General features: G+C 46.1%; 1 protein-coding gene across 17 annotated transcripts in view; it reads right to left on the reverse strand.

Moving 5' to 3' along the window:
* Nucleotides 1–25,624, reverse strand: part of RALGPS1 (Ral GEF with PH domain and SH3 binding motif 1) — a 226,324-nt gene that overhangs the window by 145,388 nt on the left and 55,312 nt on the right. For 9 of the 17 annotated variants that reach the window (XM_079790431.1, XM_079790426.1, XM_079790427.1 and 6 more), the window contains 2 exons: nucleotides 8,135–8,194; nucleotides 625–708 (listed from right to left, as the gene is read on the reverse strand). The exons of 2 other annotated variants lie outside the window; for them this stretch is intronic. In XM_079790431.1, the coding sequence (XP_079646557.1) occupies nucleotides 625–708; nucleotides 8,135–8,194 (144 nt within the window). The remainder of the gene's footprint in view (nucleotides 1–624; nucleotides 709–8,134; nucleotides 8,195–25,624) is intronic. 6 more of the 17 variants (XM_079790424.1, XM_079790417.1, XM_079790420.1 and 3 more) reach the window with 1 other exon arrangement.

A 25,624-nucleotide genomic window follows, 5' to 3' on the forward strand; every position in this document is an offset into this window, starting at 1 on the left:
GACACAGTTCCTGCCCTCATGGAGCCCACAGACGGGAGAGGAAGCTGGAGAATGGAGAGTCACACAAAATGAGGACAGATGAGTGAGGGCCACATGGAGAAGCACAGGTACAGTGAGGGAATGCATGACGGAGAGACCTTATACAGGCTGGGGTTCATGGAAGACTCCCCAGGAAGTGCCGTTCAGGCTGAGGAAGAATTCTGAGCTGAGAAGGCAGCATGCATGAAGCCTGATGGGACAGAGGTATGATGCATTAGGAAAAGGAAGGAAGGAAGGCCAGAGTGGCTGAAGCCCGCAGAGTAGGGGGAGGGGCAAGAGATGAGGCTGGCGGGCGGACATAGCCAGACCCACCATGCAGGACCTTGCAAGGCAATTAAGGTGCTTGAACCTTAGCTTATGTGGAATTGGAAGCCACTGAAGTGATTTAAACACAGGAAAGATGTGTTCAGTTCCACCTGCTGTGAGAAAAGAGGACTGTGATGGCCCAAGAATGAATGAAAGTGGGGGTTCAGGAAGAGGGGTCTGGACCTGGGGCCAAGTGTTTGGAATTGAACCCCAGCAGGGCTCCCAGGCTACAGGTGGCAACACTGCAATCTGGACAGGCACATGCAAGGGGCTGCTTACCTGGTTAAACCTCCGGGTAAAGGCCACAACGTTTGGGGCGAGACTATGTTTCTCCTTCTTACTCCATCCACAGCTGGCTAGTTCCTAGGAAGCAAAGAGTCCATTTCAACAGTGATTCTAATGGGGATGCAAACACAGCAGGGGCACCTGATTGGAACATGGGTATGGAGGTGGGGAAGAGCTGTCCTCACCAGAGTGGGAAGATCTCTGCCTCTGGAGAGGAGGGCTGAGAGGAGGGCTGGGAGGAGGCGCTCCTGGGACCCTAGAGAGGAGAAGAGGGATGCTTTCTCTACAGCCCTAGCCCCATTTCCCAGGATTTCTGTGCCAAAATACTCAACCTCACCACTGCCACTCCGCCAGCTTCTCTGGGACCAGAAATCCCTTCTTGACTCAAATTGTCTGAGAGAGGACATAACGTTTTAACTAGTGGGACTCATCCCCCCAAAGGCAAAGTCGAAATTTAAATCTGGCTGGAGAATCTCAGGTTTCATCAGCTACATGACATCCTCTATTCCTGGGGTCAAGGAAAGCCTGATCCAAGCCCACTGCAACCAGGGAAGCTTCTGGGATTACCTCGGTTCCTACCTGAAGCTGGACCCTCCCATCCATCATATGACCAAAAGGGGACAGAGAGGTTCCCTTTAAGATCTCTTTCAGGGGCCTTGTCTCTTCTTTTTCAGCAGGGTTAGCATTATAGTTTGATCAAATTATCTAAAATTTACCTTTCAGTGAGGCTGGTTCTGATCCAAGGGAGATAACAGGAGCAATCCAAGGGGGTTACTTGGGGGGCTGTATAAAAGGACCAAGGAAAGGCCCCTATTCAAATGCCTAGCATTCTCAGCTGGTGCCTGAGGAGCCCTGGCAGAGAATGGAGAAAGGGGTAGATTCTAAAGTTCTCCACCCCTAAGTGACAAGACCTCCTTTTAATTCCCATCAGGCCTCGGTATTGTTAATAACATTATTTTACCACACACCTGGAACTTTTATAAGCTCTTTAGTGAGAGCCAGCTGTCCACCAACTGGAATAGACACAGATCAGAGTCTGCTAGAAAGCCAGAGAGGGCAGCAGGAACGGACAAGACAAAACTTGCTGGCTGAGCAGTTATGCCTAAAGTGCCGCGCCCTTCCAATGCATCTCAGGACCCAACTCTAAAGCACAGCCTAGCTGAAGGCAATGGACAGCTCTGGACACCAGATGAATGACCTGGCCTTGAGAACGACTGAGAACCAGCCAGAAGCTAAAAACAGCTCCTCTTCCTGGCCACCTCATTTGTGTAAATGGCATCATCGCCCTCCCAGTCACCCACATGAGGAAACACAACCATCCCTGACCCTGCCAAGTCCTTCACACCCTAAATAACAGTAATGACAATGATATTAACCCAGAACCATTTATCAAGAACAACCCCCCACACACACGCCAGCACTGGAGAGGCACTTCCCATGTTACCTAATTCTCAGCACAACCATTTTAACAAAAAGGAAAGGGCCTCGGTATCATTCGTCCTCTTGAAAAGATAATTTGACTCTACTGTTTTTCAAAAGTGCACATGAATGCCTTTGAGATGTAAAATTTATCTGTGTAGCCTGGCTGGGTGGCTGTTAGTTGAGGACAACTAACCATGTTAGTTGGAGCGTTACCTCTTACACCAAAAAGGTTGTGGGTTCGATCCCTGGCTGGGGCACCTATGGTAAACAACCAATTGATGTTCTAGTTACATCAATGTCTGTCTGTCTGTTTCTCTCTAATCAATAAACATATACCTTGGATGGGGATTAAACATAATAATAAATTGCCTGTGTACCATGATTCTCCTTATTCTGAAATGTACATTTGGCCTACCTGAGTTATATTTACTTGTTCCCCCTGATGCACCTTTTCACCTACTTTAATCATTTTGCAAATGTATATTATTGCCCTTTCAATGTTTAATTGTGAGGATAAGAGCCTTTCTCCCCTGTGAATCCCAAAGCCAGTCCCGGGAAGGTATGGGTTATAATCAGATAGAGAAGTGGATTCATAAAACTGATGTTCAAGGACTGAGGAATGGTTATTGCCTAATTTCTGGCCAATAGTTGCTCCTTTTATTTATTTATTTTTTTTACTTCTTTGATAAATAGCCAAAATTATATACGTGTGTGTGTGTGTGTGTGTGTGTGTGTGTGTGTGTGTACATTTAATTGAGTCCTCAATCTTATACCACGCCATAAGTAGCTTAGGAAGGCATCCTAAAAGGGAGCAGTGTGGATCTTCCCCTTAGAAAGACCAGGCTCAGCCCTAGCTAGTTTGGCTCAGCAGATAGAGCAACAGCCTATGGACTGGGGGTTCGATTCCAGTCAAAGGCACATACCTTGGTTGCAGGCTCAACCCCTGGCCCTGGTCGTGGCATGTGCAGGAGGCAACCAATCAATGTGTCTCTCTCATACTGATGTTTCTCTCTCTATGCCTCTCCCCCTCCCTTCCACTGTCTCTAAAATTCAATGGGGTAAGGGGGTCAGGAAAATAAGTAAATAAAAATAAAATTATTAAAAAAGAAAAAAGACCCGGGTCAGATCCTACATGATGCTTATCTTCTCAGAACCTCAATTTTCTCATCTTAAAATGGGTATAGTATTCTATTTATCTGTGAAGTTAATCATGACAATTAGATGAGATTAACACACCCCGAGCACGCAGCACATGATGTGTGATAAAGGTTATCTCCCACCTCTGCCCCAGTCATGCGCCATCAGAATCAGCTCTAACCCCAAACACACTCTGCTTCTCCCACACCACACTCTTGTTGCTGTCTTGAACTATTTAAAAATCTATTATTTCTCTTTCATTTTGCTGATGTCATGCAAGCAGGAACCAAAGCACGCAGTTAATACATCTGCCCTGAATTTATTTGATTTGAACATTTCTAAGACCGTGACTCAAAAACCGTATGTGTAATTCTTGGGTTTTGACAATTCCCTAAGCAACCATTTGCACTGGAAGGCCTGTAACATTTAGAATTAAAACCCCAACAGACGAAAACACTGTTGAAGAGCTTCCTTGATAAAATAGAAGGATCAAAGGACTTAGAGCCAAGGACCTCACCCCAAATCCCAGCCCTGCCACATATTTCAGGTAAGTTCACCTCTCTCACATCAGTTTCCTGGCTGATGAAACAGGGATGGTGACACGGCCTCCACAGACCAAGAGAGAGGCTGACAGAGAGGCGACATGCAGGGCAGGGCCTGGCTCACAGCAGATGCCCAGTTGCATTTGTTGAATGAATGCGTTCCTCAGTGCTGAAATCTCCCAAACGCAGCGCAGAAAGATTTATCAAGATGTCCAAAGAAATAAGGCCATTCTATCTACTAAAACAGGCCCTGAGCCCCACCTCCTTGGCCCTGCTCCTCTTCTGTGTTTGGCCTTATAGGATTACAAGAGATTCCATCTGTGTGAAGTGGGTTTGGAAAATGTGAGGTAATAGAACAATGCTCTTCCAGTCACTAATGCCTAAAAAAGGTCCATGCTATGGAACGGATTCGAGTGTAATTAAGTTCGAGTTGACCAGAGGAGACAGGGCTGCTTCTAGAAGGGAGACAGGGTGTGGGCTGATGCTGGTAGGGTCCTGGTAGCCCCCTCCCTCCCTGAGGAGCCACTTAGCCGCCCTGGGCTACGGGGGAGGGGAGTCTCGCCTGGCGGTCCTGACTGACTCTGCGTCCCCTGCTGAGGTCAGCTGGATGTGGAAGGAGAGGAAGAGCCTGCACAATCCTTCGCCAGCTTCTCTGGGGCCTCTCTGTGAGGTGGATGTTCCCGGGTTCGTCAGGGAGGAAAAAGATGTTAGAAGAAAACTTTCTACCACTAAACGTACAAATGTACCCTCCTCAGGCTTCTGGGGAAGGGAGGCCCCTTGCCCGCAGGATCCACCCCCAGTTTCCTCTTCCCACTAGCACTTTAATGTGCATAAGCCTCTCCCATTAATAATAATAATGGTGATGATGATTATGACAATGACATCTTTTCTAGACCTCCAGTCTCCATCCGCTCCTGCTCACTCTTTCCTCTCCTTGCAGGGAATGTCTTGAAAGGGCCATCGGTTCTCACTGTTTCAACTGGCTTCCCTCTCCACCTTTCTCCACTGAAATGGCCCTTTTGTTTCCTGTTTCTTTCTTTTTTTAAAAAAAAAATACATTTTTTTTTTATTATTTCAGAGAGGAAGAGAGAGATAGAAACATCAATGACAAGAGAGAATCATTGATCAACTGCCTCCTGAACACCCAACACTGGAGATCAAGCACACAACCCAGGCATGTGCCCTGACCTGGAATCGAACTGTGACCTCCTGTTTCATAGGTCAGTGTTCAACTTCTGAGCCACACCGGCTGGGCTAAAACTGCCCTTTTCTCTCCCAGCGACAACATCCTGGCTAGGCAACCCCTCTGCCATATTTATCACTCTGTCCTGGCCCTTCAGCCCTGCATTCTTCTGGTTGCCTTCTTGCCACTCAGGCCCCCCACTCTCAGGCTTCTTTTCTAGTTACTTTTTTTCTTTTCTGACACATGTGCCCCACCCCCACCGACATCTGTCCAGGCTCATCGTCTACAATCTCCTATGTCTGGGTTCCCTCTGGAAGATCTCATTTACCGCCATGGCCTCAACCGCATGTCTGTTCAACCCAAGTTTCTCTCCTGAGCTCCAGCCCAGGATATTCAGCAACCTGCTGGCCACACCTTCCGTGGCATCGCACAAACACCTCAAAATCAGCAGGCCCAGACCAAAAGGGTGTCTGACCAGCTGCCCTCCATAAAAAGCACACAACAGTGTGAGATTCATTTAGACATCCATTCTGACATCAAAGGAGAATGTTTATTACAAGGAAACTATGGAAAAACCCCTAGCTGATGTAAAAACAACTTTGTCTCAGCGCCTTCATCGGCAAGCATTCCTTGGTGACAGCAAGAGTCAACACTGCTTTCAGCTCACCCCGCAAAACTTCCCTGGCCACACTGCCAGGAGCGCCCTCTCGGGCTGCCAGCTTTGTTCTGAGGTGTCTGGGAGTCAGATGCCCCGAGGTGGCCTGAGAAAGGCCTGACCCTGACCATGTCTGGGGTCATGGGGAACGGCCCTGGAAGAAGAGACCTGGGGAGTGGGACAAGTCCTCCCTGAAGACCCCCACAAAGGATCTAGGCTGCCAGGCCATAGGAAGTTGGTGCCTACACATGGTGCTTCCATGCATGCGCTTACTTCTGTCTTCTCCAAATCACGTCCCTACAGCATGCCCACACAGAACAGGCACACCTCAAGGAAAGGGACCGCCACCAGGCTAGCAGCCAGCACCACATACCATTTTGCTCAGTGACCACCTTCCTCTTCCTCCCCCCTCTGTGCTCCTCCCCATTCCTCCCATCTATCCTCTGGGACAATCTTCAGAATTGGTGGAATAATCCCACACTTAGCCAAAGGAGTTCTAAAAACACCCCAGGGAAGGGTGGCCCACTGAGACAGAGGGGAAGACCATGACAGTTTTGGGGTTGGTGTGAGGACTGACTAAGGAGTAAGGCGCTTCAGGACTCTCAAATGTCATTGGTGGGTATGCAAAATGGTACAGCAATATAGGAAAGCAGTTTGGCAGTTTCTCATAACATTAAACATACACATACCAAGTGACCAGCAATCTCGCTAATGCAAACATTTGTCCACACACAAAAACATATATGCATGTTTATGGCAGCTTCACTTTCAATTTCCCCAAACTAAAAGCAACCCAGATTTCCATCAGTCGGTGAAGGGATAAACAAACTGTGAGACAGCCATATAATCAAATTAGAGGCCCGGTGCACAAAATTCGTACACGGGAAGGGTCCCTAGACCTGGCTGGTGATCAGGGTCGATTGGGGCCTTCCGGCTGCTGGCCGGGGCCTTCCTTCCCCAGCTGCTAGCTGCTGGCCGGGGCCTTCCTTCGTTCCACACCGCTCCCTGGTGGTCAGCACACGTCATAGCGAGTGATCAAACTCCCAGTCTCCCGGTTGAACTCCGGAGGGGATAATTTGCAATATTAGCCTTTTATATATAGAGATACTACGCAGCAGTAAAGAAGGGACTAAGTGCATCAGCACAGATGAGTGTCAAGCTTTATGCTAAGTGAAAGAAACCAGACACAAAAACATTATATGATTCCATTGATATGACATTCTGAGCAAAGTAAAAACTACAGGGGCAAAAATTGGGTCCCTGGTTGCCAGAGACTTGGGACAGGAGGCAAACTGACTACAATGGGGCACAGGGTCATTTTAAAGCAATAGACGTTCTCTTTCTGGATTGTGATGGTTTATGTGAAAGTATACATCTATCAAAACTCAACAAACTGTTCACTAAAAAGAGTGAATTATATTGGATGAAAGTAAACCTCCATAAATATGACCTTAAAAAGAAAAGAAAAGGAAAGGAAATAGTCCAAGCATATAGAACTGTGAAGGGAAATCCCATAATAACAGCTGAGCAAAAAGACTAAAAACAAAGGGCCCTGAATGGGGAAAATTAATGAGATCAAAAAATTGATAGAAATAAAAATATAATAGAAAGTTTGAAAAGATTTGAGGACATGAAAAAGGCAAATGATAATAGAAAGAAAGCAATTATAATCTCTAAGACTAACAAAAATCCAAGAATTCCTATTTGTATAAATGTAACTGTGATATATGTTTTTAAATTTATGTGCATTTAAATAGTACATATTTAATACATTTAAATATGTTTTAATAGTTGTATCTGTTTAAATATTATATATCTATATACATTCTAATATCAGGCAGTTGGATTGAAAGGAAAGAGAATCTGTAGGTCCCTGATGAGAGTCACATTCTCCCCTGAACGATGAGGGTCATCAGAGAATGAAATGCAACCCTGGCACACCACAGAGTGGCACTGAGCAGCATGTGCATAGCCGTGCACTGGGTAATATTTACATAGCCGTAACAATAATAAATGCTGCTTGTTGGTTTTCAACTTTTAGGGTCAACCTGAGGGAAAGTGTGATGGACTTGGTTGTAGCTGCAGAATGTCCAAATGTGAATTTAACTAATCTGACAATGAGAAGGTACAGCTGATGGAGGTGGCAGGTGGATGGGGGGAAGGAAGGCGTAGGAAGTGAGCAGTCGGGAAACACTGTTTAAAGCTGTTGAAACTAGAAATTAAGGTTTCCATGCACCAAATAAAGTTCCAAAAGTCACCAATAGAAGAAAAAACGGTTTAAAGAGTTCACCTCAGGAAAGGGGTGGGAGTAAGGGATCAACTCATTTTTCACAAGATCTTCTGTTCTATCTGATTATCATGTACAGGATAACTTTAAACAAATTTTAATAGATGACATAATTCAATATTACACACTGTAACCCTTCTAAAATTAAATCTTCACAGTCGAGTAATTACTCAGAAATATACAATTTTTTTATAAAGTCATTACCAGCTTATAACCTGCCAGTGCCAACATTTATAAATAACAGACAGTTTTCACATGCCCACTAGAAGCTTCTGTACCTTTTGATGGAGTACTCCTGCGAAATCACGACCAGCTGGACCTTCAGGAAACAGCCTGTCCTACAGAGAGATGTTAGGGCTTTAAGCAAGTGAAGCCCAAAGGAGGCAGCAGCTCACTGGGGAGCCGGACAGCGTCCTGGAGGGCTCCTGGCAGGAGCTGCATAAACCCTCCCTGGAACAAAACCAGCTGTAATGAAAAATGGAAGGAGAAGAAACGGGAAGGAGAAAGGCAAAAGGAGGCAAGGGAAGCGAGGAAGGATGGAAGAAAGGAAGGAAAGAATGAAGGGCGGGAGAGACTGAGGAAGAGAAGGAGGAAGGAGTGCGGGAAGGCAGGGCTAAGTGACAGCAATGTGCCAGGGCCTCGAGGGGCTCAGTGTCCATCTTACGGGGTAGACAGGCATAACTCAAGGCAGCAAAGACACCTACACTGCCCTGCTTTGTTCCCCAAGGCTGAGGTGCTAAAAGACACTTATAGGTCCAAGCCTTCTGAGTAGTTGTCGGTGGGCAGCGGTGTCCTTACCTCTTTCTTAGATGATGATGAGGAGGAGGAGGAGAAGGAGGAGAAAGAGGAAGAGAAGGGGAAAGGTGAGAAGAAAGAAGAAAGAAGGATGAGAAAGAGAAAAGGAAGGGACAACAGTAAGCACGTCTGCATTCATTTCTTTATCAGAGTTAACGTATGTTTTAAGACAGCGGTCACCAACCTTTTGGACCTCACGGACCACCAGTGGTCCGCAGACCACCAGTTGGCGACCACTGTCTTAGGAAATACAGCCAGGAACAACACACACATGCTGCTGCTTTCATGGAGCCTGTGTCCTACAGGAAGGGGGAGAGATGAGAAACTTGTAGTAAGTCAGATGACAAATCCTAGTAAAATAGTAACAGGACGAAGGAATGGGATGTTTGGAGGGGATGCCAGGTGGCTGGCAGGTGGGCACTGGCGTGGAGACGAAGGAGGTGAGGCAGCTCTGCAAGCAAGTGCAGGGAGAGGCTTCCAGGCAGAAGGAAGGACAGGTGCACAGAGCCTGGGTGGCAACCATGGGATCTCTAAGAACAACAAGGTGGCTGGTGTGGTTACAGGGGAATGAGCCTGAGGGACAGTGGGCGGGGAGGTGGTGGGAAAGGAAGGTGGTGGGAAGGCCTGACCTAGAGGGCAGGGAAGGGCTGGATTTTATTCTGAGAAGGATGGGAAAAGATTGAGAAGAGGTAGTTCCCAAAGCCTCATGCTGTGTAAGTTTTACTGCTCTGATAACATGAGTGCAGACAGACCGAAACCCATGAAATGCTCTTCTGCTGTGCTATGACCCATCTGTACTAGAATCTCACACATGGAGTATCATGTGAGATCCATTCGCTTTAGTAATTTGAAATAAACACCTGCTAGGGGCTGTGTATGTGGAGAAGGGAAGGAGGCAGGGCCCAGGGAGGCATGAAGACGAGGGCCTCCATCGGGCCTCAGCACCCCTGACTAGACAAACCACAAGAGGGGAGAGTCTCCAGGGACAAATGGCACCTTCTGTGAAGTGAGGGTGTGTGACGAGGGGGAGATCACTGAATGAATAGAAGTAATTCATTTTTCTCAGCGTTGAGTCATAGTTTCTATAGAAAAGCAACTCGATTATAGCCACCACTACTTCATCAAATCCCCAAACTACTGTCTGCTCAGAAAACATGTAGACTTGGGATCATGAAGATGATGCAAATTTCCCAAAACATTCCCTTTCCAGCCCTAGTGCTGTGCAGCTCTGCGTAATTAGAACCAGCTGTCAGCGCAGGGCAGCAGCCAAGGGCGCCCCTGAGCACAGGCTCCCATCCGTCCATGGGATAGAGAAAGGGCCCAGGAACAGAACAGAGAGCAGCCATCAGCAGATCAGCTTGCCCACTCGCAGGCTCGATAGCAGCCCCACAGGGCCACCCCTTCTTTACCCACTCTCACACTGGGGATGACACTCAATTCCCTTCCTCCAAATTCCTGGGAAAAGTTTTTTCCAAATAACATCATTCAGATGTTCTCTTTTTAGAAAAAACCACTAGTGGTTTTCTTATTAGGGGCCTAGTATATGTTCATTACAGAAAACTTGAATAATGCAGAGAGCCCGCAGAAGAAAATTTAAGTCACCATTAGCCCAATACCCAGAGAAAATCAGAGTTTACATTTGGATCAATAGCAATGACAGCAACAACAATAGCAGCGTTTACTGAGTGCTCATTAAATGCCAGGCACAAGGTCAACAGTTTTACATGCATTTATCAGTTGCTCACTGAATTCTCACAATACTGTCTGATAAGTAAAATTATTGCCCCATATTACAGATGAAAAGACAACAGCTTACTTGGAAAAGTTACATAATTTGCTCAAATCCTCAGATGTAGTCAATATGAGAGCCAAGATTCACACTCAGGCAGGCCTGTTGGTGTCAGGAGCCTGGGCCCTTAGCCACCGAGCACCTCTGTCCCCTGGACAGTGGCCACTCCCCAATCCCAGTGCAAGGCACACACACATGTGCACACTCATTCTCAAAAATTGAGCTCATACTGTATGTGTGGTTTTATAACCTGCTGCTGTCCTTACTATGCTACCAACATCTTCTCACATCTGCCCCATCCCTCCTTTGGTAGAATTCCTATGATACACACATGACATCTCCTAGAAACAATTCATCATGTTTGTCTCCTTTTGTTTCCTTGGAGTTCTAAGAGAACACTGTAGCTCATCTTTTGACTCTGGTTTTGTGCAATCTCTAATCTGCAGCTCACTGTTTCCACTGCAACTGAAATTTGGCAATCACGTTTTTCAGCACAATTCCGTCCTTCTTAATCTTGGTCTTCCCATACTGCAGGGTCACCCTGAACACTGCCGGGAGCACAACATGAAATTTCCGGAAGTACCTGCTTCATAGGAAAATGCAGGCAACGACCTAATCTTTTGTACTGCTTTCCAGTTTTTGGCCAAACAAACTTTCCTATGTCTGGTGAGTATGCTAAACACCACATCAGAAACTGGAAAAGTTAACTCAAAGGTTCCAGAACCATATGATTTTACCAGCGAGTCCTCTCAGACTTCTAAAGAATACCTAATTCTTATACTAAATAATTTATTCCAGAGCACAAAAAGTGACAAGAAAAAGTCCCAAACCCTAACACCTAACAAATTCAGAACAAGAGGGGAAAAGAATCCCACATGGGTGAGTCCTTTCGTACAACTGCACCTGGATTCAACTCCTCTTCCAGCGCTGCCCCACTTCCTTTGCTCAGTCACAGCTATAGATCACTCTCTGACAGATAAACTTCCTGCGCGCGCGCACACACACACACACACACACACACACACACACACACACAGAATCATCCCACATTACCTAGCAGGTCTGTCAAAGAAATACAAGAATAAGCTAATGTTATGAAAATTTTAGCATAACCACAGCGCATCAATAAATTAAAGAAGATAAAGTGATATGATCCTCTCAGATACTTCAAGGTAATTAGCAAAATGAAACATTTGTTTAGATTTTAAAAAGGACTTAGAAGTTTAGTAACATCGATCTCAAACCAACAAAGAGAGACACTACAGGAATGTGAATTAAAACTAGAAACAACAGGTGGTGCAGCCTTTCTCCAGTAGGTTCCCTGTCTGGACCACAGAACACAGAAAATGACGGGACTCTCTCTGTTCTCCAGAGAACGGGGCCTTTGTTACAACGGACCTTCGGGCATTAGGCTTAATTCTCTCATGGATTACTGGCTGAGAAAGCCTAGAAGCTACAACCCAGAAATATCATGCAAAACACATATTTTACATTTTCTAATAGCCAGACTAAGGACATGCCCGGCCCCTCCCTGCAGTCGGGCCTGATTACAGTATGGAGCGAGGCAGGGCTGCAGGAGGGAGTCACAGGGGAAGTCTTTATTCATCAAATTAATAGTTTCATTCAACATCACCCTGAAAGAGTGTTCCCCCACTCCCAGGAACTTGGTTTTTTATCACAAGCAGCTTGAAGTCCCTGGACAGAGCAAGATTTCCGGATAAAAGCCAGACTTTTGATAAATTCCAGTAATGGCTACACAGCAGGACACAGTACAGGAGTGCTGGCTGTTTTGACATTCGAACTGCCTGATGGTGACCACAGACAGCCGGTGCACAAGCCGATCGGGAGGAATGGCTCTTTCTAAAAAGCTGTTTCCTCTCCTGAACGACTAAAAGGAAAAACCAACCTTTCCAATGTTTGATCTATATAGGGATACTTATTTAAATTAGAAGTGTGAGGAAACCTTTCAGACATGGAGCCACTAGCCTTTGATGGTGTGAAACCACCTTTTATAAGACAGGGAGTGAGACCATGGCTTCAAGCCCAACCTCAGGCCCAGCCAGCTCCTCAACTGTCTCGGCCCCATCTAATCAGCAATCGCCAGCCAGTCTTTGCAAAGTGCCTCCTCTGTGCCAGGCACTGTGCAAGGCTTGGGGGACAGAGCAGGGCATTTGCTGTCCAGTGGAGAAGACTTGTTAATTACGAACATGTTACTAAGTGCCTAAGGACAAGTTCAGAGTGTGAAGACAGAGTGCAACTCGGGGCTGGCTTAGCTAAGGAGCAGGGGGCTAGTGGTGAGCCAGATAACACACAGGGAGTGGCACGGAGGGCAAGCACACCAGGCAGAGAACAGCAAGTGCACAGGCCTGGAAGCAGACCCGAGGCCCTGCAGGGAAGCTGGAGTAGGAGAAGCAGAGAAGCGAGTGGGGAGGGCCAGAAGAAGCCTGATACGCCAGGTCTCGCAAGGCCTGCACACCCATCCTAAAGACATGGAACTGATCCTATGGGCACTGGGGAAACCAGTGGAAATTCTGAAGCAGCTCAGTGACGTGGATAGAGATTTGAAAATTGCGGGGGGGGGGGGGGGGCGGCAGAGTAGGATGAGGCAGAAGTGGGTGTAGAGATGCCTGTTGGCAGGTAAGCATATACTAGTACACTGAGGAGGAAGTAAGAGGCACAGAGGAGTGGTAGATGGGGAGACAGGGAAAGAGTAGGGAAAGCAGGAGAGGGAGGAGTCGCTGATGACAAGTTTTTGGCCTGACTGGGTGGGCAGGTGTGCCATTACAGGGGTGGGAGACCACAGCAGGATTCTGGGAAAAGAATCACAGGTTTGGTTTGGAGCATGCTGTGGCTGGGGGGCCTGTAGGACTTTGGCTGCTGCTTGACCAGCTTCTTGAAGGAAGCACAGGTCTGCCAGTGCCTATAGAACCAAGTTCCACAAGGCCTGGGCATAGTATTCTGGACCTCCGCAATGGGACCACTCTATCCTCTGGTCTAATTTTCCACAATACCCTTCACCTCTCTTTTGCTCTAGCCCAGTGGTCGGCAAACGGCAGCTCGCGAGCCACACGCGGCTCTTTGGCCCCTTGAGTGTGGCTCTTCCACAAAATACCATGTAACCTAATTAAGTTAATAACAATGTACCTACCTATATAGTTTAAGTTTAAAAAATTTGGCTCTCAAAAGAAATTTCAATTGTTGTACTGTTGATATTTGGCTCTGTTGACTAATGAGTTTGCCAACCACTGCTCTAGCCAAACTAATCTGCTCACTGGTCCCGGTACCAGGCCGCTTTCTTCCCAACTGCCTTACCTGTTTTCAAGCTGCTCCCTCCCTCCACCTGGAATGCCCTTTCTTGTGTCCAAATCATACCAACCTTTCCAGGCCAGAAGCAAGCAGGAGCCCCAGGATGCTTCCCTCCCAAACAGCACTTAGTCTGCCCCCTTCAGTGAGGCCCTTATAATTATATATATGAATTTCTTACCTTTCTCATTCGACCAGGGATTTCTCACCCATTCTTGAGTCCCTGAAACACCAGGCAGGGAGCCTCACACATAGTCAATATGTGTGAGACGACTGAATAATGAGCATAAAAAGCCACCATCCCAGCAGGCCCGGGAATGTCTAAGCAAGCCATATGAAGATCATTGGAAGAATATCTCCTCTAATTACATTCACATCTATAACTCCATGCGGAGACCTCAGACATCTGGCCCCTTTGCACATCACCCTCCTCCAGATGCCACTCAGACTTCAAGGGCTGCCTGAACCTTGACTTCAGCACATACGCAGCCAAGACTGCTCAGCCTGCTCGGCCCACCCCCACATCAGAGGGCAGTGGCTTAGAACCACCGCAGTCGTACAATCACCTGGGGTCTGAGACGGACCGTGGGGGATGCAGGCAGGGCTACACCCTGAGTGGCCAGTCTGAACCCTGACTGGCCAGTCTGAACCCTGAGTGCTCCAGGACCAGGAGGAGGGCAGGGCGGCTGAGGAGGGGGGCTGTGTTCTGCAACATGGGCCAAGGCTGCAAGGGAAGTGTCTGGGCACAGCGTTCGGAGAGGCTTGCCCTCTCCAAAAAGTTTATGCACAATGCCGGGGGGCGGGGGGGGGTGGGGGGGCGGGGAGGGGGGATCACAACTGTGTTTATGAGTAGGTTTTATCCAAGAACCTCATATTTTCCACTGAAGGAAAAGCTGATCTACATATAAAGATTCAAACTTTCAAGACCTACACTCAAGAGAATGAGACAATCTTCAGCCATAAATTAAGAGTTTGCTCTAAACTCTCACTTCCCAAGAACCAGGGCTTCGGAGCGCTCCACACCCTGGTTGGGCCCTGCCTGTCTGCCAGTCTAGTCGGAAGGCAAACAACACAGGCTATTTGTAATGACAAGCAAACACTAATGAATTTCGGAGCACGTCTGGTGCTTGCATTTATGGATCATAAAATCATCTGGCTGCTTCTGCCCCTGCCGACATGCCAATGAGGCAACCCCAAGTATTTACAGGCAGGAAGGGGCTGCCAGGACCACTCTGTGAGGGAGGCCAGGGGTGGGGGGACTGCCTGTTGATCTTCCCATTACATACAAACCCATTTTTATGCTCTGACATTCAGACTAAATCTTGGCATGCAAAACCCTATTAAACAGTATTTATTTTTTTTAATATCTTGGGGTGGGAGGGAGAGTCAACATAACTGTCTCAATTGCATTCAGGTACAAACCTAGTCAAATGGCTTTTTAAGTATCAGCCAGATATAAATAAAGGATTTTAAATGCAGTTAGATTTTTTTCCCAGTTGGAGATATAATCTATCTAATACATCCAACTGAATATTAAGTGTCTAGAGGAAGGGAACATCCACACACATCACCAGCCACCAGGGCAGCCCCCTCATTGCCCAGCAAGGCAGAGCCCCTTCCTGCCACGCTGCCGGGGGAGGGAACCGAGGCGCTGAGACCCTTCCACCCCAAAGGGCTGCAAGATCAAGCTGGCCACTGGCAGTCTGGGGGCCCCCAAAGGCCGACTTTCATCCCTCAAGGAGTCACACACCAGAGACCACAGGAAGAGTTACTAAAATGCAGACCTAGTGCCTGTATAAGGGCATCTTTCTTAATCCTAACTAAATATGTAAAACTTACTTTCTAATGGGCAAGTGTTCCCACCTCTGACCTAAGCCATATGCAAATAAAAGCTGTCTAAACATGGGCCGTTCGTTTAGAGGCATTAATTTTCAGGAGGCATCACTCATTCAACACCAAGTCCTCCCTGCGCCCCTGCCCACCTTTGCAGGCTCTGTTCAGAAGCCTGCACAATATTATCATGAAAGGCACTGACTGGAGCAGATGGGGGTCTCAGAGCCAAGGTCCCCAAGAAGCAAATGACATATGAGGACAAAGGGACACTCAAGGACACTGGCTCCCCAGCACATGCCCAGCTTTTGATCACTCCTGCTTCTCTGCAAACTGCACCTTGCTCTAAACCCCATCACAGGGTGGCAAGTCACCTTGAATGACATAAACTTGAGCCCCATCGGGCCATTAATGATCCTTATGTGCAAATTTGAATGTAGATGGAGGGGGTAGAAAAGCAGCAGCCCCCAGGGCTCAGGAGCTGCATCCTGGACCTCCTTGCCTACCAGGAAGTCAGGGAGCCAGCGTGGAAGCCAGGAAGGAGACGTGAGGCAGGTCAGAGGGGAAAGATGAAAGGGGATTGCCTGGCCAGGCTTCCAGGCCCGGATCCCAGCCTCCCAGGCCCGGATCCCAGCCTCCATCCACTTCTAGCTCCCATGAGACACCCCCTCAGGCTTATCGCAAATTCCCCTTTTTGTTGGCAAAGTCCCCTTTTGTCAAGCTGGCTGGAAGCTGTTTTCTGTTACTTGAAAGTAAAAACATCCTGACTCACCTGGTTACCCACAATTTCATTCTCATAGCATGTCAGCCTGGGTGGCCTCAGTGGAGGAAGGGACGAGGGAGGGAAGAAGAGGGGCGGGCTCCCCGCTATCAGGACACTCCTCCCCTCTCAGCATCACCTATTGGCTGCTCTGGTTATCACTATGGCCACTTCTCTCAAGGCTGCCTCTTCAGGTGTATTTTTCCCCAGGTCCCACTAGTGTCCAAATACTTTGGCTACTAATGAGTCTCCAGTGGCAAATCAGCCCCAAGATCCCTCCCCGAGGCCAGGAGTCCTCCCAAAGACAGATCAGCACTCCTAAGAACCTAGACTTCTGCCCATGGGCATGCAGTAATGCCCACAGAATCCAAGACAGACGTGTTCTATTTGCAGCCATGGCACTAGGCATCTCCAGGCAGGAATCTCACAGGCACCTCACATTCAACACACACAAAACCAAATTCTCCAAGGGCCCCATCCCACCCTCCATCATCTGCTTTCCTCCACCAGCCACCCAGTTGCCCAGCCTCTTTGAGCGTGACCCAGCCAGGTGGAATATTTTGTTCACTCCTCTGTCCCACCTGTCTTGCGCTCTCACTTAAGGCCTTGATGGTACTCCCTTTCCTAGGAATATTCCTTCTCCTCCCCTTCACTTGACCAAATCCACCTCATTCCTCAGGGCTTGGCTAAAAACCAGACAAGCTTTCCTAACCCCCCATCACTCCCAGACCACATGGATGCTCCTGTGTGCACGTGCAATCCTTTTACTATTCTTTTTTTTAATATATTTTTATTGATTTCAGAGAGGGAGCGGAAGAGATTGAAACATCAATGATGAGAATCATTGAGTGGCTGCCTCCTGCACACCCTCTACTGGGGAATGAGCCCCCAACCACTGGTTCATAGGTCAATGCTCAACCACATAGGGAGCCACATCAGCTGGGCCCCCTTACTATTCTTTACTGCCGTGCTTGTTGAACTGTCTGTCTCCGCTCCCTCCTGAAACTATAGGATAGCACCTAAGAATCTAAGTTGTTTGCCTTTGTACACTAAGTACTTGGCTATAGCTGATGTTGAGAAACTAACTGCTGACTGAATGAGTGATATCCTGTATCAATGAGCAGGAGGTAATGTGATTTGAAAAAGTGAGTTTTCCAGATAGAAGTTCAATTCTTTAAGCACAGTAACTTTTTATTCAGTGAGTCCATGAAAATTTACTGAACAAATACTATGTGCCCAGGACCACACCAAGCACTTGAGAGACAACACAATAGATGTGGTCCCTGCCCTTGAGTCTCAGGTCCTTTGGAATCTAATGAAAGCTATAGGCTCCCTCCACAGTAAAATATGTGTTAAAAATTATGTGAAATTTTATACATAATTTATCTTCACATTAAATCTAAATAAAAAAATATTTTCAGAGATTATTTCTCTCTTTCCTATTTTTTCAAGCAAAAAAGAATTAATACTAACTTCCTGAAAAGAATTTTTAAAAAATCCAAACTTGTGCCAGTGAGAGCAAACATGAACTATAGCGCTGCAGTCTGGCACGAGAGGCAGTTACCAGGGGCTGACATGTGGACCCTCAAGCCAGACCACCTGAGTTCGAATCTGACTCTGAGCAGATCAATTAACCTCTCTGGCCTCAGTCTACTCATTTGAAAATAAGGATAATAAAAGTGCCTTCCTGACCCTAGCCAGGTGACTCAGATGGTTAGAGCATCTTCCCGATACACCAAAGTTATGGATTCAATCTCCGGTCAGGGCAATACAAGAAGCAACCAATAAATGCGTAAATAAGTGGAACAAATTGATGTTTCTCTCTCTCTTTCTCTATCTCTCTCTCTCCCTTTATCCCTCCCTCTCTCAAATTAATTTTTAAAAGTGCCTTCCTTATATGACTATTATGAATATTCAGTGGTTCAGTTTATATAAAATTATTAGAATAGTGACTGACACAAAATAGTTATAATCACTATTATTGATTATAAAGTTGAACTTGTGAAACACTCCCTGACATCCAACACATGATGCTCCTTGACACATAATACCTTGATATTCAGTCCACTTGACTTTCTTGTTTTCCAACAGATGCTGAAAACCCTGACTGCAAACCCCACCAAATTATCACTGCAAAGCCCACTTATGAGAGAGTCGGTGAGTGTCAGATGTCAAAGCCGGCAGTGAGCCCTGCTGGGGTGGCTCAGTGGTTGAGCGTCGACCTATGAACTAGGTCATGGTTTGATTCCTGGTTAGGGCACATGCCTGAGTTGTGGGCTCGATCCCCACTGTGGGGCATGCAGGAGGCAGCCGATCAATGATTGTTTCTCATTGATGTTTCTATCTTTCTCTCCCTCTCCCTTCTTCTCTGAAATTAATATATATATTTTTTTAATTTATTTATTATTTTTTTTAAAGCCTGCATCGATCTCCAAGAGTTTTCCAGTTGAATCAAGTCCACGTCATTGTCTTTTCTCTCGAGCCACCAAGGAAAGCAATGTAAAGGTCTCCGTCGCTGATGGGCTGTCCCCAAGGAAGGACTGTCACCCACACTCCCTGTGCGTGTTTTGTTGAGTGGAAGCAGCCTTCCAGAGATAAGGGCAGGGCTTCTAGGTATCTCCAGATTCCTGCTGCTGAGAGTCAGCACGACTCTGCCACTCCAGGCTGCACAAATATTTCCTCCAGCGACACAAAGTTTACCACCTTGTCCAGCCCAGGCTCCTCAGGGGGCAGCAGGGCCAAAACTGCCCATTTTTCAGAACCATCTATAATGGTGAGTTGAAAGATTTACCTCATTCACATGGCCAAAAATAGCTGGTAAGTAAGCCAAGCCATGAATGAATTCCTCTTTCTCTGTTTTGTGTGTTTTGCTTTACTTTCAAAGAAAAAAAAAAGTAGGACTTCAGTCTGAAGTTCAGGCAAGTACCTCAAGGCTTGTCCTGGGAGAGCCGGGAACTGGGCAGTGGAAGCAGCGTGCTGTGCCGCTCCCGTTCATAGCAAAGCCTCCAGAGAAGGCGGCAGCTTGGGCCCAGCTCCGCCAAGACTGCAGGCTCTGGGACCACAGCCGACTCTGATAGCAATGCATGCGGCCACAGAAAGCCCCAGCCACGGTGGTAGGCAGGCCCTCCTGCTTCATTAAAGCTTCCAATCCAGATGTGTTGCCAGACAAAACAGAAGCTTCATCCACACAGACAGCCTTGACATTCCTTTCAGTCAGAAGTTAGCTTGGCAAGGAAACCGTTTGCCATTTTGAAGACTTGGAAGTTTCCCAAAGGGGTCTGCAATAAAAGAACTCTTCTTGAACACTGACAACATGCAGGTAACAGATGCCAGCAGGAGTTGGTGCACCGAGACCATTATGAGCAGTTTGTGCAATGAATTTCAAAAGAAATGGCGCGGCTGCTGACTCTTTCCATGACCCACTTCAAAATACCAGAAGATGGGGCTAGTCTAGAAATGACATCATTTGACACAGGAACTGCTTTAACCTCCTTCCTCTGCTCACGCCATAACTCAGCCGGGTCAGGTCCCAGTTACGTGGCCTCACCGAGTTCTCTCCTGCAGAGTGGCTTCTTTCACGTGGCAGTGCACTAAGCAGCTCTCAGGGGATTTCAAAACTAGGTTTCTATGCTGGGGTAAGTCCAAATTTGGGAAAAGTTCCAGCCTTTCCGAGGGAAGCCTTCTCCTCAGTACATTCTCTTCTCCCCTATGAGTCTTTGGGAGGTGGGTGCCCTTTCTCCTCTCAGGTGTCATGTGATCACTGACAAGAGTACTTCCACTGGACCATGAAACCTATATAATTTTATTAACCAATGTCATCCCAATAAATTTAATTATTTTAATTTTTTTATATTTATTGTTGAAAGTATTACAGATGTCCCCCTTTTTCTCCCATTGACCCCCTCCACCCCTAATAAATTTAATTTAAAAAAAGAAGACGGATGGATATGAATGTGATAATTCAAAAAAGAACAAAAACAAAAGTAGTCTTGCACTCTTTTCATTTGACATTTTCTGACTTCAGCTGGGATCAGTGTAGACACAAGCAGATGCACATGTGGGTAAAAGAAGTCAGGAGAAGAGGAAAAGAGGAACAAAGAATAGAGTTAGATGCAACCAGGTCAATACTCACATTAAATATAAATCCCAATTAAAGGCAGAAATTGTTAGAGTGGATGAAAATGCAGCAGTCAACTATATGCTGCCTGCCACAAACCCACTTTAAATACAAAGATACAAATAGGTTGAAAGTAACAGGATGAAAAAGATATATCATGCTATCTTAGTTCATTCAAACTGCTGTAACAAAAACTCCATAAATGGAATGGTTTGTAAACAACAGAAATTTATTTCTCACAGTGCTGGAGGCTGGGAAGTCCAAGATCAAGATGCTTGTAGAATCAGTGTCTACTAAGGGCCCAATTCCTGGTTTGTAGACAGCGTCTTTTCACTGTGTCCTCATATGGTAAAAGAAATGAGCTGTTCTCTTTTATAAGGTCACTAATCTCAATTATGAGGGGTCTACCCAAAGGCAATATATCCTAACCACCCAAAGGTCCATGTCCTAATACCATCACCGTAGGAGTTAGGATTTCCACATATGAATTTAGGAGGCACACAATCATTCAGACCATAGCACATGCTAGCACTGATCAAAAGAAAAATGGCTATATTATCAAACAAAGTCGATTTCACACAAGAATATTACCAAGGATAAGGCAGTTCATTTCATAATGATAAATGGTAAATTCAATAGGAGAACAGAACAATTATAAATGTTTATGCAGCTAATAATAGAATTTCAAAATGCATGAAGCAAAAGCTGATAGAACTTAAAGGAAAAATCGACAGATCTACAATTATAGTGGGAGATTTCAATATTCTTCTCTCAAGAGTTAATAGAACAAATAGGTAGAAAAAAATCAATTAGGATATAGATGACTTCAATAACACTATTAACCAACTTGACCTAAATTATATTTATAGAACAGTATGAAAAACAGCAGAATACACGTTTTTTTCAAGCTCACTCAGAACTTAACCAAGATTGACCGTGTTCTGTGCCATAACGCAAATCTCAATAAATTTAAAATAATTCAAATTGTACAAAATATGTTCTCTAACCACAATGGAATTAGAAATCAATAGCATAAAATACCTAGAAAATCCCCAAATATTTGGAAACTAAACAACACATTTCTAAATAATTAATGGGTCAAAAAGAAATCCAAAGGAAAATTAGAAAGCGTTTTTGAACTGATGGAAATGAAGTCCCAAAATATAAAAATGGGGCGGAGGAAGGGGAGGGGGGGAGAAAGCAATGCTTAGAAGGAAATATCTAGCACTAGATGCCTGCACTGGAAATGAAGAAAGGTCTCAAATGATTGACCTTAGCTTCCATTTCAAGAAACTAGAAGAGCAAATTAAACTCAAAGTGAGCAGAAGAAAGGAAATAATTAAAAATATGAACAGAGCCCTAGCTAGTTTGGCTCAGGAGACAGAGTGTCAGCCTGCGGACTGAAGGGTCCCAGGTTCAATTCCAGTCAAGGGCACAAGCCTGGGTTGTGGGCTCAATCCCCAGTGTGGGGTATGCAGGAGGCAGCCAATCAATGATTCTCTCTCATCATTGATGTTTCTATCTCTCTCTCCTTTTCATTTCCTCTCTGAAATCAATAAATATATACACTGAGTGGCCAGATTATTATGATCTCTGAACGCATAATAATCTGACCACTCAGTGTATATCCTATATGATAAAAGGCTAATCTGCAAATTGTCCCCTCGACCAGAAGTTCAACCAGCAGGGAGGCTGGCCAACTGCCCATGTCCCCTCCCCTTGGCCAGGCTGGCCAGATCCCACCCATGCACGAATTCATGCACCTGGCCTCTAATATATATATATTGAGTGGCCAGATTATTATGCATTCAGAGATCATAATGATCTGGCCACTCAGTGTATATATGAACAGAAATCAATAGATTAGAAAACAGAAAAGCAATAGAAAAAATTAATGAAACCCAAAACTTTTTTTTGAGATCAATAACATCGATATACTTAGCCAGACTGATCAGGTAAAAAGAAAGAAAGACGGCAGTTACTATTAACAGAGACATCACCATCTATGTAGAAAATCCTATAGAATCTAAAAGAAAATGTAGAATAAGTGAACTTAAGCAAAGTTGTAAGATACAAGGTCAATTAAAAAATAGGTCATATTTCTATAAACTAGTGATGAGAAAGTAGAATTTAACTTAAATAAAATTTATAACAGCGCAGAAAGTAAAATACTTAGGAATAAATCTGACAAAATATGTACACTATACACTGAAAACTAAATAACATTACTGAAATAAATTAAAGAAGACCCAAATATATAAAGAAATACACTGTGTTCATGGTTGAAGTGACTCAGTATTGTCAAGATGCCAATTTCCCCCATATTGATCTACAGATCCAATGTAACCACAATCAGCAGCCTATCTGGCTTGTCATACAACTAACAAGCTGATTATAAAATTCATATGGAAATGTGAAGGAAAAGCCAAAACAATTTTGAATAGAACATGATTTAAGGACCACCTGATTTCAAGACAGTGGAAGGAGTTGGAGAGGAGGGAGCACAAGGAGCGTGAGAATACTTTTTGAGTGATGGGTATATTTACTATCTTTATTTGATGACAGCTTCACAGGTATATACATACAGCCAAACTCATCAAATTGTTGTCTTTATTTATGTGTGGTTTATTACATGTCAATTACCTAAAAATAAAAACTTTACAATATCTCATTCAGTCCTCATGTCCAATTCTTGAAGGCAGTCATATTATCACCTCCATTTTACATACATGGAAACTGAGACCTAGATCACACAGATACAAGCCTAGGTCCTTCTCCCTCCAGAGCCCAAGCCCTTAAGCTTGAGGCCATACAGAAAGAAATACTTTTCTACCTGCCTCTCATTCATTCAACAAGTATTGACAAGTACTGGCAAGCACTGATCTTACAGTGTGCCAGACTCTGTGGTTGGAGTAAGGGACACAGCAGTGACAGGGAAGGTCTTCCCCAGGGCCCTTCTACGCTTGACTAAAGAGCATTGCCCTTGCTTTCCCCCTATTACATCCCTGACTTCTCTCAAAAGAGAAGAAATAACTTGTGAGTTTCTGCCATGGGCAGGCTGCCTCACCTGCCTGTGCAATCTCCTTTAACCATCATAGCACTAGGAGATGGTATCATTTCCCTATCACAGATAAGGAAATGCAGGCACTGGGAGGTGAAGGAACCTGCCAGGATCCCACAGATAGAGAGCAACAGAGCCAGGTTGCAAATGCAGACCTTCCTGCCTCTGAAGCCTGTGATCCTCCCATCACTCGCTCTAAACTGCCTGGAATCCTGCTGTTGCTCCCGCCATCAGAGCCCAACGAACCCTGTTTTCCTTGCAGACAAAATCACAACCAGGCGCCAAGTCCCCATGGATAAAAACAGCTGTTCACCAAAGGTTCTGTTTTGTGTTATTAATTCATTTAAAAGGAAATTTGGTTTCTAACCAGAACTAATGTCACATCCACACTCAAGAAGGGAGAAAAAAATGAGTCTGGAAGTTGGTTTCGTTGGATAAAACCTGCTGCTGGCTTATGTCTGCAGCCATGTCTCCTGACCCAGCCCGCTCTCCCCACCCTCCTCGCTCTCCCCACCCACCTCTCAGAGAGGGACTCCAACCTCCATTTCCATCATGAGTGAAGCTGGGGGAAGCCCTTTTCCACTTTGCTTCCATTGTCACAAGAAGTTGTCACAATGAATACAGCAATTACTAGGAAATGAGAAGCAAATAACAAATGCAAACCTAGAGCAATAACAGATGAAAGAGACAGCTGCTCCGGGCTTCCGGTGTCAACATCAGCACCTAATGACGAGCATTAGGCCAGGAGCCATCACCCCACCCATGCCGGGCCCAACTGGAGGACACCTGGGCCATGCCCCTACCACCTAATTCAGGTGTGTTTTTAACGGAGGGAGGCAGTATAGCATAGAAGTCAAGAGAATTCAATATTATTATTGTTACTATTCCTCCTCCTACTACATCCTAAATGTACTGAACAAATATCAGGCACTGCACTGGGTCACAGGCTATGGGGTGAACGGTACTGCCATGATCCTCGTGTAGATGAAGTTTATAATTTAGTGGCGAGACAAGAATTATTCAAACTTTCCAGTGTCATGACATTTCAGCACAATGGTGAAAAGCTACTCATAAGAAGTCATGGGTGGTGAGGTGGGAGCGAATGGCAGGGAACCTGTGCTACCCTGGAGCTAAGCTGCTAATTTCTTCTCTTGAGGGGCAAGGAGTCGAGGAGTCTCTGTGAGAGGTGAGAAGAGCATTCCTGGCGAGGGCACAGCAGGTGGGAAGGTACTGAGATGGGAGGGAAGGCTGCAGAGAGCGGGAGTGTGATGTGTGCTGTGGCCCTGGAGGCCAGGAGGGCTGTTGCCGGCAACCCTGCAGGGCCTGGCCAATAGGTTTGCATCCTCGAAACAGTGGGGCGCCTCAGAGGGTGCTGGGCGGACCCGGAAGCGGAAGCGGTAAGACTTTAGAAAGATGTCTCTGCAAGGGAGAGGAGGTTGGGGGCGGGACTGACCCTGGGGAGATGTAATTGAAGAGGTGGCAGTAACTTAGGCCAGGCTGGGGCAGTGCAGGGAAATGGGCTGAGAAAACTGCCCACATGTGACCTGAGAGAGGGTTTTAATGATGTCAGCGAAATCGATCTCCCTGCTGGCAAAGCTCTTCCCTTCTCCCAGGCCCAGCGCTGAGATTCCAGGGAGCAGCAAAGACACACAGGGTTTGTCCAGAGTCCAACACTGACCTCGGCCTTCTGGAATGCCCGCTTCTTCAGAGAGGCAAACAGCATCCAGACAAAAGGCCAGAGGGTCAGGTTCCTGAACCCAGAGGCAGTGTTTTCCTGAACTAATGTGTCATGTGGCCCAGGGGAAACTGTGTACTTCCACAGGAGTTTTCATCCTGCAGGCCAGCCCTTGGGCCAACCGGCAGATGCGGGTCACACTCTGGGGTCTCAAGCTCTGAGTGCCCCACAGCGACATGAGTTCTATCTGGATAATGTCCCAAAGCATTTAGGTTCTGCCTTTTCCTTTAATAGCAGGTTCTCAGGGCCAGTAAGGAGGAGGGCGAGGATAGCACACCCCCAGACCACCTCTTGACTGCCTTCCACTGACACGGAGCACTCAGCCTGTGCCTTAACTCAGGTGGCAGGTAGTGGTGTCACTCTGATCCCTCATCTCAT

The sequence above is a fragment of the Cnephaeus nilssonii genome (assembly GCF_951640355.1).
Source record: "Cnephaeus nilssonii genome assembly, chromosome: 14".
Taxonomy (NCBI): Eukaryota; Metazoa; Chordata; class Mammalia; order Chiroptera; family Vespertilionidae; genus Cnephaeus; species Cnephaeus nilssonii.